The 14,892-nt window shown below is 33.4% G+C and overlaps 1 protein-coding gene and 1 long non-coding RNA gene across 2 annotated transcripts in view; both read right to left on the reverse strand.

Moving 5' to 3' along the window:
• Positions 1-14,892, reverse strand: part of LOC132799638 (uncharacterized) — a 253,368-nt gene that overhangs the window by 171,224 nt on the left and 67,252 nt on the right. The window lies entirely within an intron of this gene.
• Positions 8,863-9,634, reverse strand: LOC107411057 (histone H2B). Its single transcript, XM_016018570.4, has one exon. The coding sequence runs from the start codon at positions 9,558-9,560 to the stop codon at positions 9,102-9,104; it is 459 nt and encodes a 152-aa protein (XP_015874056.2). The 5' UTR covers positions 9,561-9,634; the 3' UTR covers positions 8,863-9,101.

Here is a 14,892-nt window from a genome sequence, read left to right on the forward strand (position 1 = left end):
GGATCCGGTCTTACTTTCCGGTGATCGGACCCGACGGGGTCGGAATCTCGCCGGAAAGCTTTTCGAGTTTTGGCTCCGCAATTCTCCCAAACCATCGCGAATTGGCGGAAATGGAAGTCAGATTCGGGTTCAGGAGGTCGAACACTGCGGACTGGAGCTGGCCGGAATTTCGGGTACTCGTCGGAACAGTATTTTCCGGCGAGCCGCCACGGTCACCGGCAACCGTCACCGGCGACGGCGCGTGCAGTGGCCGTTGGTCGTGAAATTTTGCAGACTTGTAGATCTTGAGGAGAGCAACCCAACGGGACCGGCGGTGAGCAAAACGGAGGTCGGACGGCGGAGAAATCACCGTTTGAAGATTTCCGGCCCCTCGCCGGAAAACGCTCCGATCCCGGCACGTCGGTGGTCCGATGGCCGTGATTTTTGGTGGGTAGGCTGGACTTGAGGAGAGGATCAAGGCTAGCTGGCGCATGTACTGTAGATCCACCGGAACAGGGTCGATTCGCGGTGGCCGGTGGTGGAGGGGAAAAAGTCGCCGCCAAACTTCGGAGGTCCGATCCGGGCGCGTCCGGCGGCCGTTCGCCGTGAAACTTGGAGGTTTTGCCGGAAATGAGGTGGGCAATCTGGCTGGCCAGCACGTGTACAGTAACTCGGCCGGAAAGTTTGAAAATTACCGGCGGCCGGCGACTCTCTCTCTCTCTTTCTCTCTCCTCTCTCTCTTTCTCTCTCTTCCCCGAGTGTTTTAACAAATAAAAACCCCTGTGTGACACTGTTCATACCACGTGGACCAATCAGAAGCTGACACGTGGCATTTCACTGTTCACCGACCCAAAATATTAAAATAATACGGTATCCAGTAAACTTCAAACGTCCATAACTTTTTAACCGGATGTCCGTTTTGAGCGTGCCGCTAGTCTGTGAACTCGTATCAACGAGCACTTCACAACCATACACGATTCAAAGCTCAATTTCCCATAAACAAAAAGTCAACTCCGGCACTCCTTGGACAGTTTAGACCGCAACTTGTTTCGTCCATAACTTTCAAACTGTAGCTCCGTTTTCGACATGCTACCAGTCTACGAACTCGTGGCATCATGCACTTCGCCACGGTACCCTGGTCAACTTGAAATTCCCACCGAGTCAAAAAGTCAACTTTTGACCCCTTCGATCAACGGTCAACCTCGGTCAACGTGCACGGATTCCGGTGCGATTTGGGACGGGGTGTTACAAAAAAAGTGTTCCTCTCTAGCCCACAATGGTGCTACCTCTGGCCCGTTGGGGCATTGGGTCATTTATGCAGGCCCATCAGCCCATCCTGTTTGAAGCTGTCAAATACCATGTCTGTTTCAAATTAAGAAATTAAATAAACTATTAAATCTTCAAAGAAGAAATATTTCTATTTGTTTTTCTTCTAACTTGTAATGCTTAGTCACTAATGGATGGAGATGCTATTTTGGACATGGTTAACAACTTTAATAAGAAGGCAATCGCTTTCTCTAGCTATTATTCGAGATTCAGAAAATTGTCCATTTACCATGACAGTACTTTTTGCGTGGCAAAACCATGTCATATTTTGTAGTTTGATTGGGAACAGCGATCAAAATTATCAAAAGAGTAAAAGAATACCACAAGATATTGAAACTATCTTGGTTGATTAGCAAAACCATTTCAAAAGCTTCCAATTCACAAAAGTGATGGTTCGAATTTTTTCCTATTTGCGGTGCTAGCTCTTGATACTACCTGGAAAGTTAGGAACAAGTCGATCATCGAGGGGAACAGAAGCTTGCTGGAGGAAGAAGTTAGACTTTTATTCAAAAGTTGGAGAATTCTTGAGCAGCAGTCTTTCAACCAGTAGCCCACCAGCTTGCACTAAAGCTTCAGGCTCCGCCTCTGCCTCCTCATGATCCTTTCCCCCGAATGGGGTCATAAAACTGAACTCTAATGCATCGGTAGGGAAGGGATTTGCTAGTCTCAGAATAATTATGAGGAACCGTAATGGCAGAGTCCTAAAAGTTCAAAGGATACAGGAGAATATAGATATTCCTGAAGCCGCAGAAGCTACAGCAGTTTTAAAGGCTATGTCTCTGGCTCTTACAGATGGCCATCTCAACATCAGCTATGAGAGTGATGCCAAAGGCCTTATATAGAGTATTAACGATCTGGAGAATCATTTTGTTCACTGGTCAGCAACTGGTTTCATGGAGAAGATCTTGGAATTATATCCTTTTTTTCAGTTCTATTTCTTTTATTTGGATCCAAAAAAATTAATATGTTGGCTCATTTAGCAGCTAGACGGGGCCTTTTGAATGACCATCATGGTCATATTTCCCTTATTTTGATTTCCAATCAGTTTGTAAAAGTGATGATTTAGGAAATTACATCCCGAATATGTGGCAACATGCTTCTCTTGTATATTTATCTCTTTTTCATTCATATAACCCCATTTATGGTGCTCGGTTGTCATAGCAAATGGAGGGTGAGGAATGATAAACACGGTTATGAAATAAATAATAATAATAATAATAAAGATGGTGAAAATGATAGAAGATCAGGAACACCCACTTTTCTGTCACTAGCTTTCTTTCTAGAGAAAATATATAGATGAACCTGATCAACTACTATGGTTCTTAAGTCATGCTGCTCAAATATGCTCTGTTAGGATGTATATATATATATATAAGGAAGGAGAATATATATATACAAAGAGTTTATCATGAGGGACGTCCGTATGGGTTATGTGCGGATCAAACATGTGATGAAAATTAGAGCCCTTGGATTTGCACATTTGGCATCAATGGCCCAGCTTCAATTGCAATTGTCACATGAGATATTTGGCCTAATCTCCCCTAAGCCCTTCCCGCTCGCAGCAGCTCACATTCCCGCTCTCACCAGCTCGAAAGTACTTTGCCAAAATTCTCAATCGCACCAACAGCAACCAGCATTGCCATCCTTGCAAACCCACCAGATTGCATCGCCATTGCCACCCTTCTCTGTACCCACCAGCTCGCACCACCATTGCCACCCTTCTCTATACCCACCTCGATAGTGGGAAAAGTTGAAAATTTGGGACAGGGCTGGTCGGTGGCCTGGGGAAGCAGCCAAGTTTGAACTTTCAACAAGCCTATTTATTGATAAATCATATCTACGTGATGAGGGAACAAAAAGCTCTACTCAACATGAAAAACAAATTAAACCATTTTGACTCAGATATAGCAGAGAGTTCTAAGGAGAGAGAGAAAGAGAGAGAGAGAGAGAGAGAGAGAGAGAGAGAGAGAGAGAGAGAATATACCTTATCAATATTCATAGGGAAACCAAAAAAAAAAGTCAAAAAAATGTAAATATTTTTCTCCACTTTTTTGGTAACCGATCTGATCCAAATCAAAATTGAAGTTAGTAATGGATCTGAGGTATTCTAACAAAATCCTCCGATGGTGCTTCTGAGGAAGAAGAAGAAGAAGAAGAAGGAGAGGAGTCTTGGAAAGCCCCGGGAAAGCTCCTAAAATTGGAACAAAGTTTATGTATTTGTGTTAATGTCTCTGTGTGTGTTTTTTTGTTTTTGGAAACATATAGTGAGAGGCGGAAAAAAAAAAAAGACAGAGAAGCGAAGCGAACGGAGAGGAAGGAGAAAAAGGAGAAGGAGGCTTTTTCTCTTCGCTTTGGTCTTTTTGGTAATTTTTGAAACAAAATTTTCTTTTCTATAATTCCGGAGAGAAATGAAGTGGAAAGGAAAATGACGAGAAAGACCGCGCAACTTACACGCAGAGAATTAAGGAAGAACTCTCTCTCCTCTCTCTCTCTCTCTCTCTCTCTCTCTCTCTCTCTCTCTCTCTCTCGCTCCTCTCTTTTTTTCTTTTTTTCTTTTTTAAAGTTTTGGGTTTAAATTGTTTGGAGCATATACTTTTCTTGTTATTTTGTTATTATTTTTTATTTATGTTTTTGAAAAAAATGTTTTAATGGGTTGATTGGAGTTGTAATAAGTAATGATGATGTGGGAAACATAGATTGCTGAATTTCATTTATAAAGAACAAAAACAAAAATCATACGGTAAAAAAAGATAAGCAAAAAGAAAACGATGAAAATCTAGAACAGGACTGGCCGGTGGCCGGTGGAAGCAGCAGAGAAGTTGCAGATTTAACACAAGCCCTAGATGGTGGAAGCAGCAGATTTTATCTGGGGCAGGGCTAGCACAGGTGGGGCTGAAACGGTTTTCCCGAGAGCTGGAGATTGGTGGCTTGCAATGTCACTGGAATGGAGGAGAAGAGAAAGGAAGCTACGAATGGGAGGAGAAGAGAAGGGAAGCTACGAATGGGAAATGGGAGATTTGGTCAAAATTATCACTTGACAGCAATTTTTGTCCAGGGCCGTTGATGTCAGATATGCAAATCCAAGGACTCCAAAATTGTCACATGTTTGGTCCACATATAGCCCATTCGGTCTGTCCCTATAGTAGACTCTCTATATCTATATATATATATATATATATATATGCAGTTTGATTAGGTGATAGAATTTGGACTTTTTTTTTTTTTTTTTTTGGGTTAATGGAAGTGGAAGTGACAGAATTTGGACTTTTTTTTTTTTTTTTTTGGGTGGTTAATGGAAGTGGAAGACTTGTAACGCTGTTTTAATAGGAGCAGTTGTAAGAACAACTTGAGTGGCGTCAAAGACAATGAATTTCTATTGACCTCCTTTGGTTTCAAGTCAAACCCTTTCATTTTGTATTAAATGAACATTTTTTTGGTAAATATTTTATTAAATCAACATTTCTATGCATATATATATAATATAAAATATTATGTTTTGAAGGGTATTATAGAATTGAAGTGACTATTAAAAATGATGGAAGAACATAAAAAAATTTCACAAACCGATTAAACAAATTGAAGGTTAACCATAATTAGACCAATAGATAATAATTGAAGGGTTGCGCCGACTGCTGTGCTTATTGCACAGTCTCTCCCTCCCTCATCTCGCCTGCTTCTAATTGGCTGTTAGGGTGTGCGGCGGGTGATCTGATGGTATATACGCCTCACACCCTTCTTTAAGTTTAACAATTGTCTTGTCTTACGTCCATTTTCTCTTTACTCTTTACCAAACTCCCTGACCCTTTGTTTTTATATTTTTTGTTTTATCTAAATTTATAACTTTGTAACTCAGCGAGGTACGGTTTCCTTTAATTTTTTTTTTCTTTTTTTTTTCCAGATAAAAGAAATTTTAACTTAGAAAAGTAATATTTTGTCACGTGTGACAATTTAATTAATTAGATAGGAATTCATTTTTCATTTGACCAAAAAATATTTATTTTTTCCTTATTAGATTTTTAGTATAAAAAAATATTAAATGCAATCTATTAATAAAATGATTTCATTAGTGATTATCATGATAAATAAGAAAATGTTTTATTTTGATTTTAACAAGGCCTTGATAAATACTGTTACAAAGTGATATTTTTATTAATAATGTTTGTATGCTTCCAAAAAAATTATAACGCTCATATAGTACGATAATTTTTCTTTTCTTTTTTGGTAATACTATAGTACGACCATGTTGGTTTGTCATGTCAACATAATTTAATGTTCAAATTTATGTTACTTTCAAAAAAAAATGTTTATGTATATATATATATTTATATATATTAAAAATAAATAAAGTTATGTGGTATATATGCCACACTTACTACATTCATTGGGATATATATCTAGCCTATCGTCCTTTTTGGCTTTTTTTTTTTTTTTTTTTTAGGTTGCTTGAAATATCGTCTTGTTGGTAAATAGATATAGCTAGGTGCTAATGCTCCGAACTGTCGAAATAGAATAATCATTTTTTTTCCCAAAAAAATAAAAAATAAAGTGTTTATAACATTAATATTGGTATGATATGTTTAAAATTATTAGCTTTAAACCCAAGCAAGTCCTACGTTCTTGGGCTTTGATGGGCCACGATTGTCGTAAAAGCAAAGGGTGTAAATTTACAACCAAAAAAAAAAAAAAAAACCTTTAACTTTTTCTCTTTTTTCTTTTTCTTTCTTTTTTTTTCTTTTCCCCCCCCCCCCCCCCCCCCCCCCTTTTTACACAACCGCTGAACCACCGATCTTATTGGACTTTGTTAGTGCCTTAAAAGTGGTGGTTTTTGTGAACCGCTCAAGGTTCTTCTCTACCGTACTTGCGCAAATAACCGAACCATTTTCTTTTTCTTCTTCCTCTCTCTTCTAATAAGAAGGAATAATATTAATAAAGATAATACAGCTGGTAATTTAATTAAGAAAATTAAAGGGGGTGGAAAATGTTTGATCGGAGTGACAGAGTTAGTAGGAATTTTAGTGTTTGATTTGTGAATTTTGTATTTGGTTGTTTTATATGCAGGAAGGAATATATAATTTTTTTAGGGTTAATTAGTTGGGGGTAAAAAAAATAAATAAATAAATAAATACAAAATAGGATATGGCTACTCCACCAGAAACGGCTCAAGCCGATTACAATTACCTTATAATACTGCTTCTGATCGGCAATACTGGTATGTGTTTGCCTACAAAGAAGAAAGTGATCCGTTATGTAAAAGGCAAAAACCCAAAAAAAAAAAAAATTGTAAAAGTGGGGTTTTATGAGTAAATATAATTGAGAAGTGCAGGTAGAAATTTTGGATTTGTAAAAGGAAGCACCCAAAAGATAATTACTTTCTTTTCTTTTGTTTTTGTCTTTGGATTTTGGGTTATCTAAGTCCATGTTACACTTGGGAAAGAGAAAAAAATAAAGTACATTGCTCCATGACATGGTGATGTTTTATCATTAGACAAAAATGTGCATCTCCTGATTTGATCTTAAAAGCAAATTTCAGTTTACAGTACCCAATGATATAATTTTATATTAAAAATTTAAGTGAAAGACAAACCCCACAATATCCAAATCCATTGATATTTATGTTGCTGCTCAGGCTCTCACAGTACCAAGCCTCCTTTTGTAGTACTGAAGTTCTTATGAAAACTCAAAACTTGTGGCACTACCCAGTTGATTCTCTCTTGGTCCATTGCCATCTTTTAAGTTTGCATGCCATCAAGGTTTTGCTAATACTTGGACCATTTACAACATGGTCTAAGACTGATCCAATCCAATTTTGACCAAATTTTATTGGACCAAAACTTAAAATAATTAACTCCAATCCAGACCTTTTGTACAGTACAAATCCCCGCTATTACGGAAAATCTTGGTTTGGATACCAAAATATACCAGATGGGAGGCCCTGACGAAACCAAACTACAGAAATGGCATTTATATCTCCGCTACGTTAAACTACATGAACAAAAGTCAAGCCAGTTCCTATATACTTGATTCATGTAGATCAACACTGACTAGAATAGTTGGGGAAAATAAAGAGAGAGAAATTAGGTATGACCAAAATGTCAAGCAGGCTTGCGGTTGTGGAGCGTAAGTTCCACCAGCAAACTTTCCAGGATTCTGATGTTCAGATATAAGTTTCTAGAAGTGAATTTGCCAACATCAAAGGCCTCGGAGCCTTGGATAACATCCAACTATTTCATCACTATTCCCAACCGCAAAATGCCCAGAATATTTGCATCACCAAACTATAATGAATTTTAAACTTTCTAATAATCTGTTGTAATTTTGATTCAGTCTATTTGCTACTTCATCTGGGAAAGCACAGAAAGTAACTTCCTGAACCACGAAACTTTTGGTCCTCCATTTGTTTTAAAGTTTGTTTTTTTAATTCTTATGGTTCATATAAACTAACTCTTTGTGTAGGTGTGCAAATCAGAATTTGGTTCTCCAACGGAGTTTATACATAAACTTCAGGAGCTTCATACACATGCCATAGTTCAATAACGTTATTAAATGCTTCACATAATTACTGTACAATATATCTGCTAATCAACAGCAACGAAACCCAAAGATGCAATAACAGCAGACTTCAAAACCAAGCAAAAACGCAGATGTTCTTGCAGTTTCAACAATAAACTGGTCGGCAGTGGATGGCAACGCAGCATTCTTGGCAATTTCAATAGTTACATTAAACATATCCTCTGACTGGGTTCCAATTCACTTCTTTTTTATGTACATGGTCGTTGAGAGAAGTTTTTTTCTCCTCTCCTCATTTTTCTTCATATTGGACCGACTTCTTTTCAAGTCACTATTGAATTACTGCATATATTCATGACAGCAGAATACAAAGAAATATGCTTTCAGATGTACAAAATACCACATCAAATTTAGCATACTCCAGCATCTATTCCATCCTTTTTAACTGCTTCCCAAAACTTTATACCTCCACAAAAAGCAAGGATAATACTTTACAAAAGTGAACCTGATTTTTTAGTCTATGACTTTGCACATATTATATGGAGCTTGTTTCATGGTAGCATCCATAATTTGCAGTTCTAAATTATTATACAGAAGCACACAAGCATAATCCTTTGTGTTCCTATTCCATCAAGCGTTATGTTAAAAGCAGAGAATCAGATACTTTCCACCACCAACAAAGAAACGAACATTCAAGCATCAGCTGGCATTAAAGACAACCTTAAAGTAATCATCATCCATTCTCCAAAAGAGCAAAAAACGCCACCATGAAACGCTACAACCTAACCCTTTTTGTCCCCTGCACTGAAAGACCTAAACATACAAATCCACCATACAAAAACGCATTGCCCAGATACCCATATACCAATAATCAATTCTTTTTCTATGTCAAAATTAGGATCAAACCAGAAAATCAAATGAACCAGATAAACAGCAGAATTTTATATTATCTCAAAGAGCAGTGTAGATAAAATCAAATATGCAAGTTAAAGAAGGCAATAATCAAATGGAAGAATTATCAAAACAGAAAAATGAAAAGAAGAAAATCAATTGGGTAAACCATCAAAGCACTTTCATTTCAACCATATCTAAAATGAATCAGTAGTTACATCCGGTCAATAACAGAAGAAACCAAAAAAAAAAAAAAAAGGGGGGGGGGGGGGGGGGGGGGGGGGGGGAACAAAACTACAAAATACAAAAGCATAAAACTCTAACCCTAGTCCATCAGTTCTTCACAATCCATTAAAATAAACCCCAGAACATCCACAAAAAGTCCCACCCCATAGACTTCAAGAGCTAGTAAACTTGGTCACGGCCTTAGTCCCCTCAGAGACCGCATGCTTAGCCAACTCACCGGGAAGCACAAGCCTGACAGCAGTCTGGATCTCCCGAGAGGTGATGGTGGGCTTCTTGTTGTACCTAGCGAGCCTGGAAGCCTCCTGGGCAAGCTTCTCGAAGATATCGTTGATGAAGCTGTTCATGATTCCCATGGCCTTGCTGGAGATACCGATGTCAGGGTGAACCTGCTTCAGAACCTTGAAGATGTAGATCTTGTAGGTCTCGGTGCTCTTCTTGGTCCTCTTCTTCTTCTTGTCTCCGGCTGCGGCACCGCCTTCCTTTGGTAGCTTCTTGCCGGCCTTGGGCTTCTTCTCAGCCGGAGCCTTCTCGGCGACCGTCTTCTTCTCCTCCGCTGGCTTGTCGGAGGCTGGCTTTTTCTCTGCGGGCTTCTTCTCGGCCTTTGGTGCCATCTGTGAATTTCAAAGAAGGAGAATATGGAAATTTCAAAAGAAGGAAAAACCACTGAATCGTTGGATTATGGAGACCGCTTCTGGCTTTTTTTATTTATAGAGGTCATTGGTTGAATATGATTGTAAGATGGAATAAGGCACGGATTGATGACGTGGAAAGAAGCATACCCGTTGGATACGTAGAGGAGTAACAGGAAAATCGACGGCTTAGAGAGATGCGTGTAGAATGGTTTGCGTGTAATGGGAGGCGTACATGTGGTGCGTTTTTATTCATTCAAATCAAATCGCTCGGATCGATGAGGTGGAATTTTGGCGCGATGTTATTTTAGATCGTCGAATTTTCTTTTTGGGCAGCTTATTTGATTTATTTTCCCGCTCCCGCCATTTTGTCTCGAGTATTTACTTTTTTCTTTTCTTGATTTCTTCAATGAAACAGCATCAAATTTATTCTTTTCCCCCCTTCAATTTTGAATTATCTTCCTTTTCTAAAAAAATCATGTTATTGATTTTCTTATTTTTACACTAAATTTTACATCTTCTATAATCATTTGACGAAATTTGTCATATAATTTTTGCCCCATATAATGTATCACTGTTCAATTCATAGAATCACACCTGTATGTATTTTGGATTTATCAACATTGTATATTTTATTTATTACCAAAAAAATCATATATTTTATTAGATTTTCGTATCATACTTTATTTTTTTGTCCTCTTCGTATCATACATATCAAATTGATGTTCCTATTTCACCCAAAAAAAATGATGCTCCTTATTAGCAAAATATATATACATGATTAAGTGGTGGACATAAACTGAATTGGGCCGACCAAACTGATAAGATGGAATCGAATCTATGTATTGTATAGAATTTTTTTTTTTATCATTTTATTCTAATTATTTATATTTTAACATATTTTATGTTTTTATATTATTTGATTAAATATATTAATAAATATTAAATTTAAATCATTAAAAATAATAATATTTTTAAAAAAATTAAAGCAATAATAATAAAATATTCAACCCAAATATTCAGTTCGATTTGGTTTTCATTGACGGTTCAATTCAATTCGAGTTGCCAAAAAAAAAAAAAAAAAACCCAAACCAAACGTCCACCTCTAATATAATTATCTAATAATGCCTATTGTAATTTCAGAAAATTTACTTTAATTATTTTGGACAATTAAAAAAATCTATGGAATATTGATGTAATCAAATATAATATACAACATTACCTATCCAATAACGTTTTTTTTTTTTTTTTTTTTTTTGAAGCTTCTTACTCAATGAGTAGCTACTGCCAAACTTACTGCTAACCAATTATTAATCAAAGAACAAGTGATTTTTTTTCATTATACTAGTATTATTGCAATTCATTTGGCGGATTAATGGTCTAACGACCGGGTCTTGTGTACTAGTAATGGGACAAAACATTTTATCTCATAGTGAGATTTTGCCAGTTCACTATCTTTTAAATGCTTTAACTGGTTCATTATACTGAAAATTTTAATTTTTTTCTAAAACTCTGCTATGAACCAAAAAGTGCTAATGGTTTATTTTTATTTAACAAATTATATATGTAGTAAATAACATATTTTATAAATATATAGGCATTGAACATGTGTTGTGCATGTGACATTTGAAAAACTTACAGGATGTGTTTGTGTGTGTTTTGTGCGATTAAGACAATGCATTAGAGGGCTTGAGCTTCTGTGTAGTTCGTTGTTGGTTGTGAAACACAAAGAAAGAAGGAAAGTGAGAAAGTAGCGTCCATTTGAATCCTACAATATCGCTGGCAAGTGAGAGCATTGTAAATGATCATCATGGCATCAAATCTTCAACTGCATTTAATGGCATGTTCAATAAACTCTCTAAGTTTTTATATATGTCCATGAATATGTGAGATTGATCTTAGAAACTGTTGAGATATAACCGGTGTATAGCAAGTAACATATATATATATATATTTATATACACCCACAAGCAGCAAACAATCCACAACTAGTTCAAATTCAAGAAAATATAGATGCAATAGATGATTTCATAAGAAAACCTAGTGAAAAATCTAAAAAATAAAAGACAAGCACATAAATATAAGAGGAGAGCGAAAAAAAAACATACAAAAATTTTATATGGTTCGATCAAAATGATCTACGTCCATGGACAAACAAGGAGATGACCATTCTCATTAACTTTAAGATATTACAAGCTTAATCACCAAGAATATGGCATCATTGATGGATGGATTTTGATAGACCCTCTATCTCTCTCTCTAGAACCAAGAAAAGAACCCTTCATCTTCTATTGGGCACGAAACCCTAAACTTATATATCATTAAAAAGGGGTAAAACAATAATTTTATCCATCAAATACAAAAAAAAAAAACACCTAGGTGCCAATCTGTTTCCTTGCTTCCTTCTTCTTCACTTCATCACCAAACATCATCCCATCAGCTTTTCATGTTCACATGACTTCCAAGCTTCTTAGATAAGAATTTAGAATCATAAAGACAATAGAAAGTTTCGCATAAATTTGAAAATTTATAAATTCTATATGTGATTATCTATGTGCTTTAACCATTGTAATCAATTTTATTAGTTGACATCAAATTCAAAATTATTGCTTACCAAGAAAATGATTTACTTCATTTTGATACAATTGACTTTCGCACTTTTGTGATTTAAACTCTCGACCTTCAATATATGTGATTTAAGCGTTTGATTTACAATTTGTTGCAATTCAAATCATGCTTGACTTTTGATTAACAGGATTGACAGCTATTTCACGTGCAGGTCACATAACTGACATTAGACTGTTTTAAATTTCAAACTTTGAATTAAATGCATTTTAATAAATTCTAATATTAAAAATTTGCACTTAAATACCCTCCATTAAAAATAAATAAAAAATTACACTTTAATCCCTCACATGCAACTCACATTAAATGCCTATTAACTTCATTGTTAATCAAAAGTCAAACATACTCCAAACCATAATAAATTATAAATTAAAAGATTAAATTTTAACTTTTGAAAAATTAATTATCTGAATTGTAAAATTACAAAATTTAAAAGTACTAAAATACAATGATCCTTAAAAATAATAATGATGTCATTGAATTATCGCTGAAATGATAAAAATTTAAGATGAGCTACAAAATATGGTTAGACATTGAACATTTTCATACAATTAATGAAATTGGTTGAACATTTTTATACAATTAATGAAAATGGTTTCCTACTATATTTATGATAATAAGCAAATTCTCAAATCTTGTATGATATGCAAATTTGAATTGATCTATCAATTTATGTGCCATAATTAGATTGGACAGTACTAAAATATTTTAAATTCACCAAAAGAAAAAAAAAACACTAAATTATACCCATATAATACGTGACATATATAATCGCAATACATTAGTTTAATAAATAAATTATGAAAAAGACTTAAAATTAAACAGATATATATATATATATATATATATATATATATATGTTAACATATATATATATTGATATATATGTTAACAGGAATTTAATATATTGAAACATATAATAATAATATCACTAATATGTTATGGAAAAAAAAAATTCATCCATTAAGATCATTTCAATGTTGTTAATTTTTAATTTATTATCAAAGCTTAGGACCTCTCAAAATCTCGGGATTTAAACTTCGAATGTTAATTGTGTCTTGTGAGCATTGATCTAGTTAATAAAATTAATATGTCTGATCACATTTGGAAACTTATTTTAAAAGTTTTATAAGTATATTTGAACTTGAATTTTTTTTTTTCAACTTATATCTTAAAAATTTGTTAATAAATAAAATTTTTGACCTCTATATATAATAATATTCAATTATGGAATTCAAATTCAAACATGTTTATCTATCAAATTTCCTCACAAATAAAATAAAATTACATTATTTCTGGAATTTTTTGTGACAAAATTATGTATCTTTTTATTATTTTTCCATATAAACATATTTGTATATGTAAAGATATTTAAAGTTTTTTTTTAAAAAATAAAATTAAAACAAAAAAAAGAATAAATTATATATATCTTTATTATTCTTGTCCTCCATGTATATATATATATATATTTTATAGACATGAAAATAGTTTATCAAAATTATAATTTCTTTATTATTATATATATATATATATATATATATATATGTAGATATAAACATTTGTACACAATTTTTTAAAAAATGAAAAAAATATTAATTACGAGGGCTACAATTTTAAATAATAAGAAAAAAAAGAAAAATCCAAAATAAGAAGTGAAAATATATAGTTAATTTTTTGATCAAAAATTACAATAGTTAATTTTTTTTCAAAATTTCATATCTATATTGCACATGAAAGAATTCAAATTCAATTAACATATCTCTTATTTAATTAATATGTACAATTTTTAAATTTTTAGTAATATTTTTTCTTCATATATTGTATCACATTTAATATTTATCAAACACAATTTTACTATTTTTTTGGAAATATTTTCAAACATTTCGCCAAATATATTTTTAAATTCTAAAATAGAAAATTCATTTTACCACTTTATTTTACATAAATATTGTAACAAAAATTAAAAAATATATATAATAGATATAATAAGGCAACATTTGTAATAAAACAGATAGGGAAAAACTTATACATATGTAGAACTCAAGAGAATTAATAGAGTATTAAAGGATTCAAAACAACAATATTTAAATCATTGATTTGTGAAAAAAGATAGATAATTTTTGGATCAAATATGAAAACAGTTAATTTTTTCAAAACTACATATATGTATTACACATGAAAGAATTCAAATTCAGTATTATTTATGGAATTCAAATTCAAACGTATTTTTCTGTCTAAAAATATTTAAATTCTATATAAACATGTTTGAATATATAGAGATATATAATTTTATTTAAAAAAAAAGGCCTAATTTAAAGTTTAAAAAAGGAAAAAATATTAATTACAAGAATATTATCTTGGGGCCTGCAATTTTAAATAATAAAAAAAAAGGAAAAACCAAATAAGAAGGGAAAATATATAGTCCATTTTTTTGTCAAAAATAAAAATAGTTAATTTTTCTAAAATTTTATAACTATACTATATATGAAACTTCAAATTCAATATTATTTATGACATTCAAATCTAAACATGTTTGTCTATCTAATTTTTTACTAATAAAATAAAATTACATTATTTATGAAATTTTTTTTCGCAAAATTAAATATATCTTTATCTATATTCCATATAAATCTGTTTGAATATATATATATATATATATATTTTAAAAAGCCAATTTGAAGTTTAAAAA

The sequence above is a fragment of the Ziziphus jujuba genome, chromosome 10 (genome assembly GCF_031755915.1).
Source record: "Ziziphus jujuba cultivar Dongzao chromosome 10, ASM3175591v1".
In the NCBI taxonomy this organism is placed as follows: domain Eukaryota; kingdom Viridiplantae; phylum Streptophyta; class Magnoliopsida; order Rosales; family Rhamnaceae; genus Ziziphus; species Ziziphus jujuba.

What these genes read in the sequence shown, in the direction of transcription:
- LOC107411057 (XM_016018570.4), bottom strand. Translation starts at nt 9,560, where the DNA reads ATGGCACCAAAGGCCGAGAAGAAGCCCGCAGAGAAAAAGCCAGCCTCC.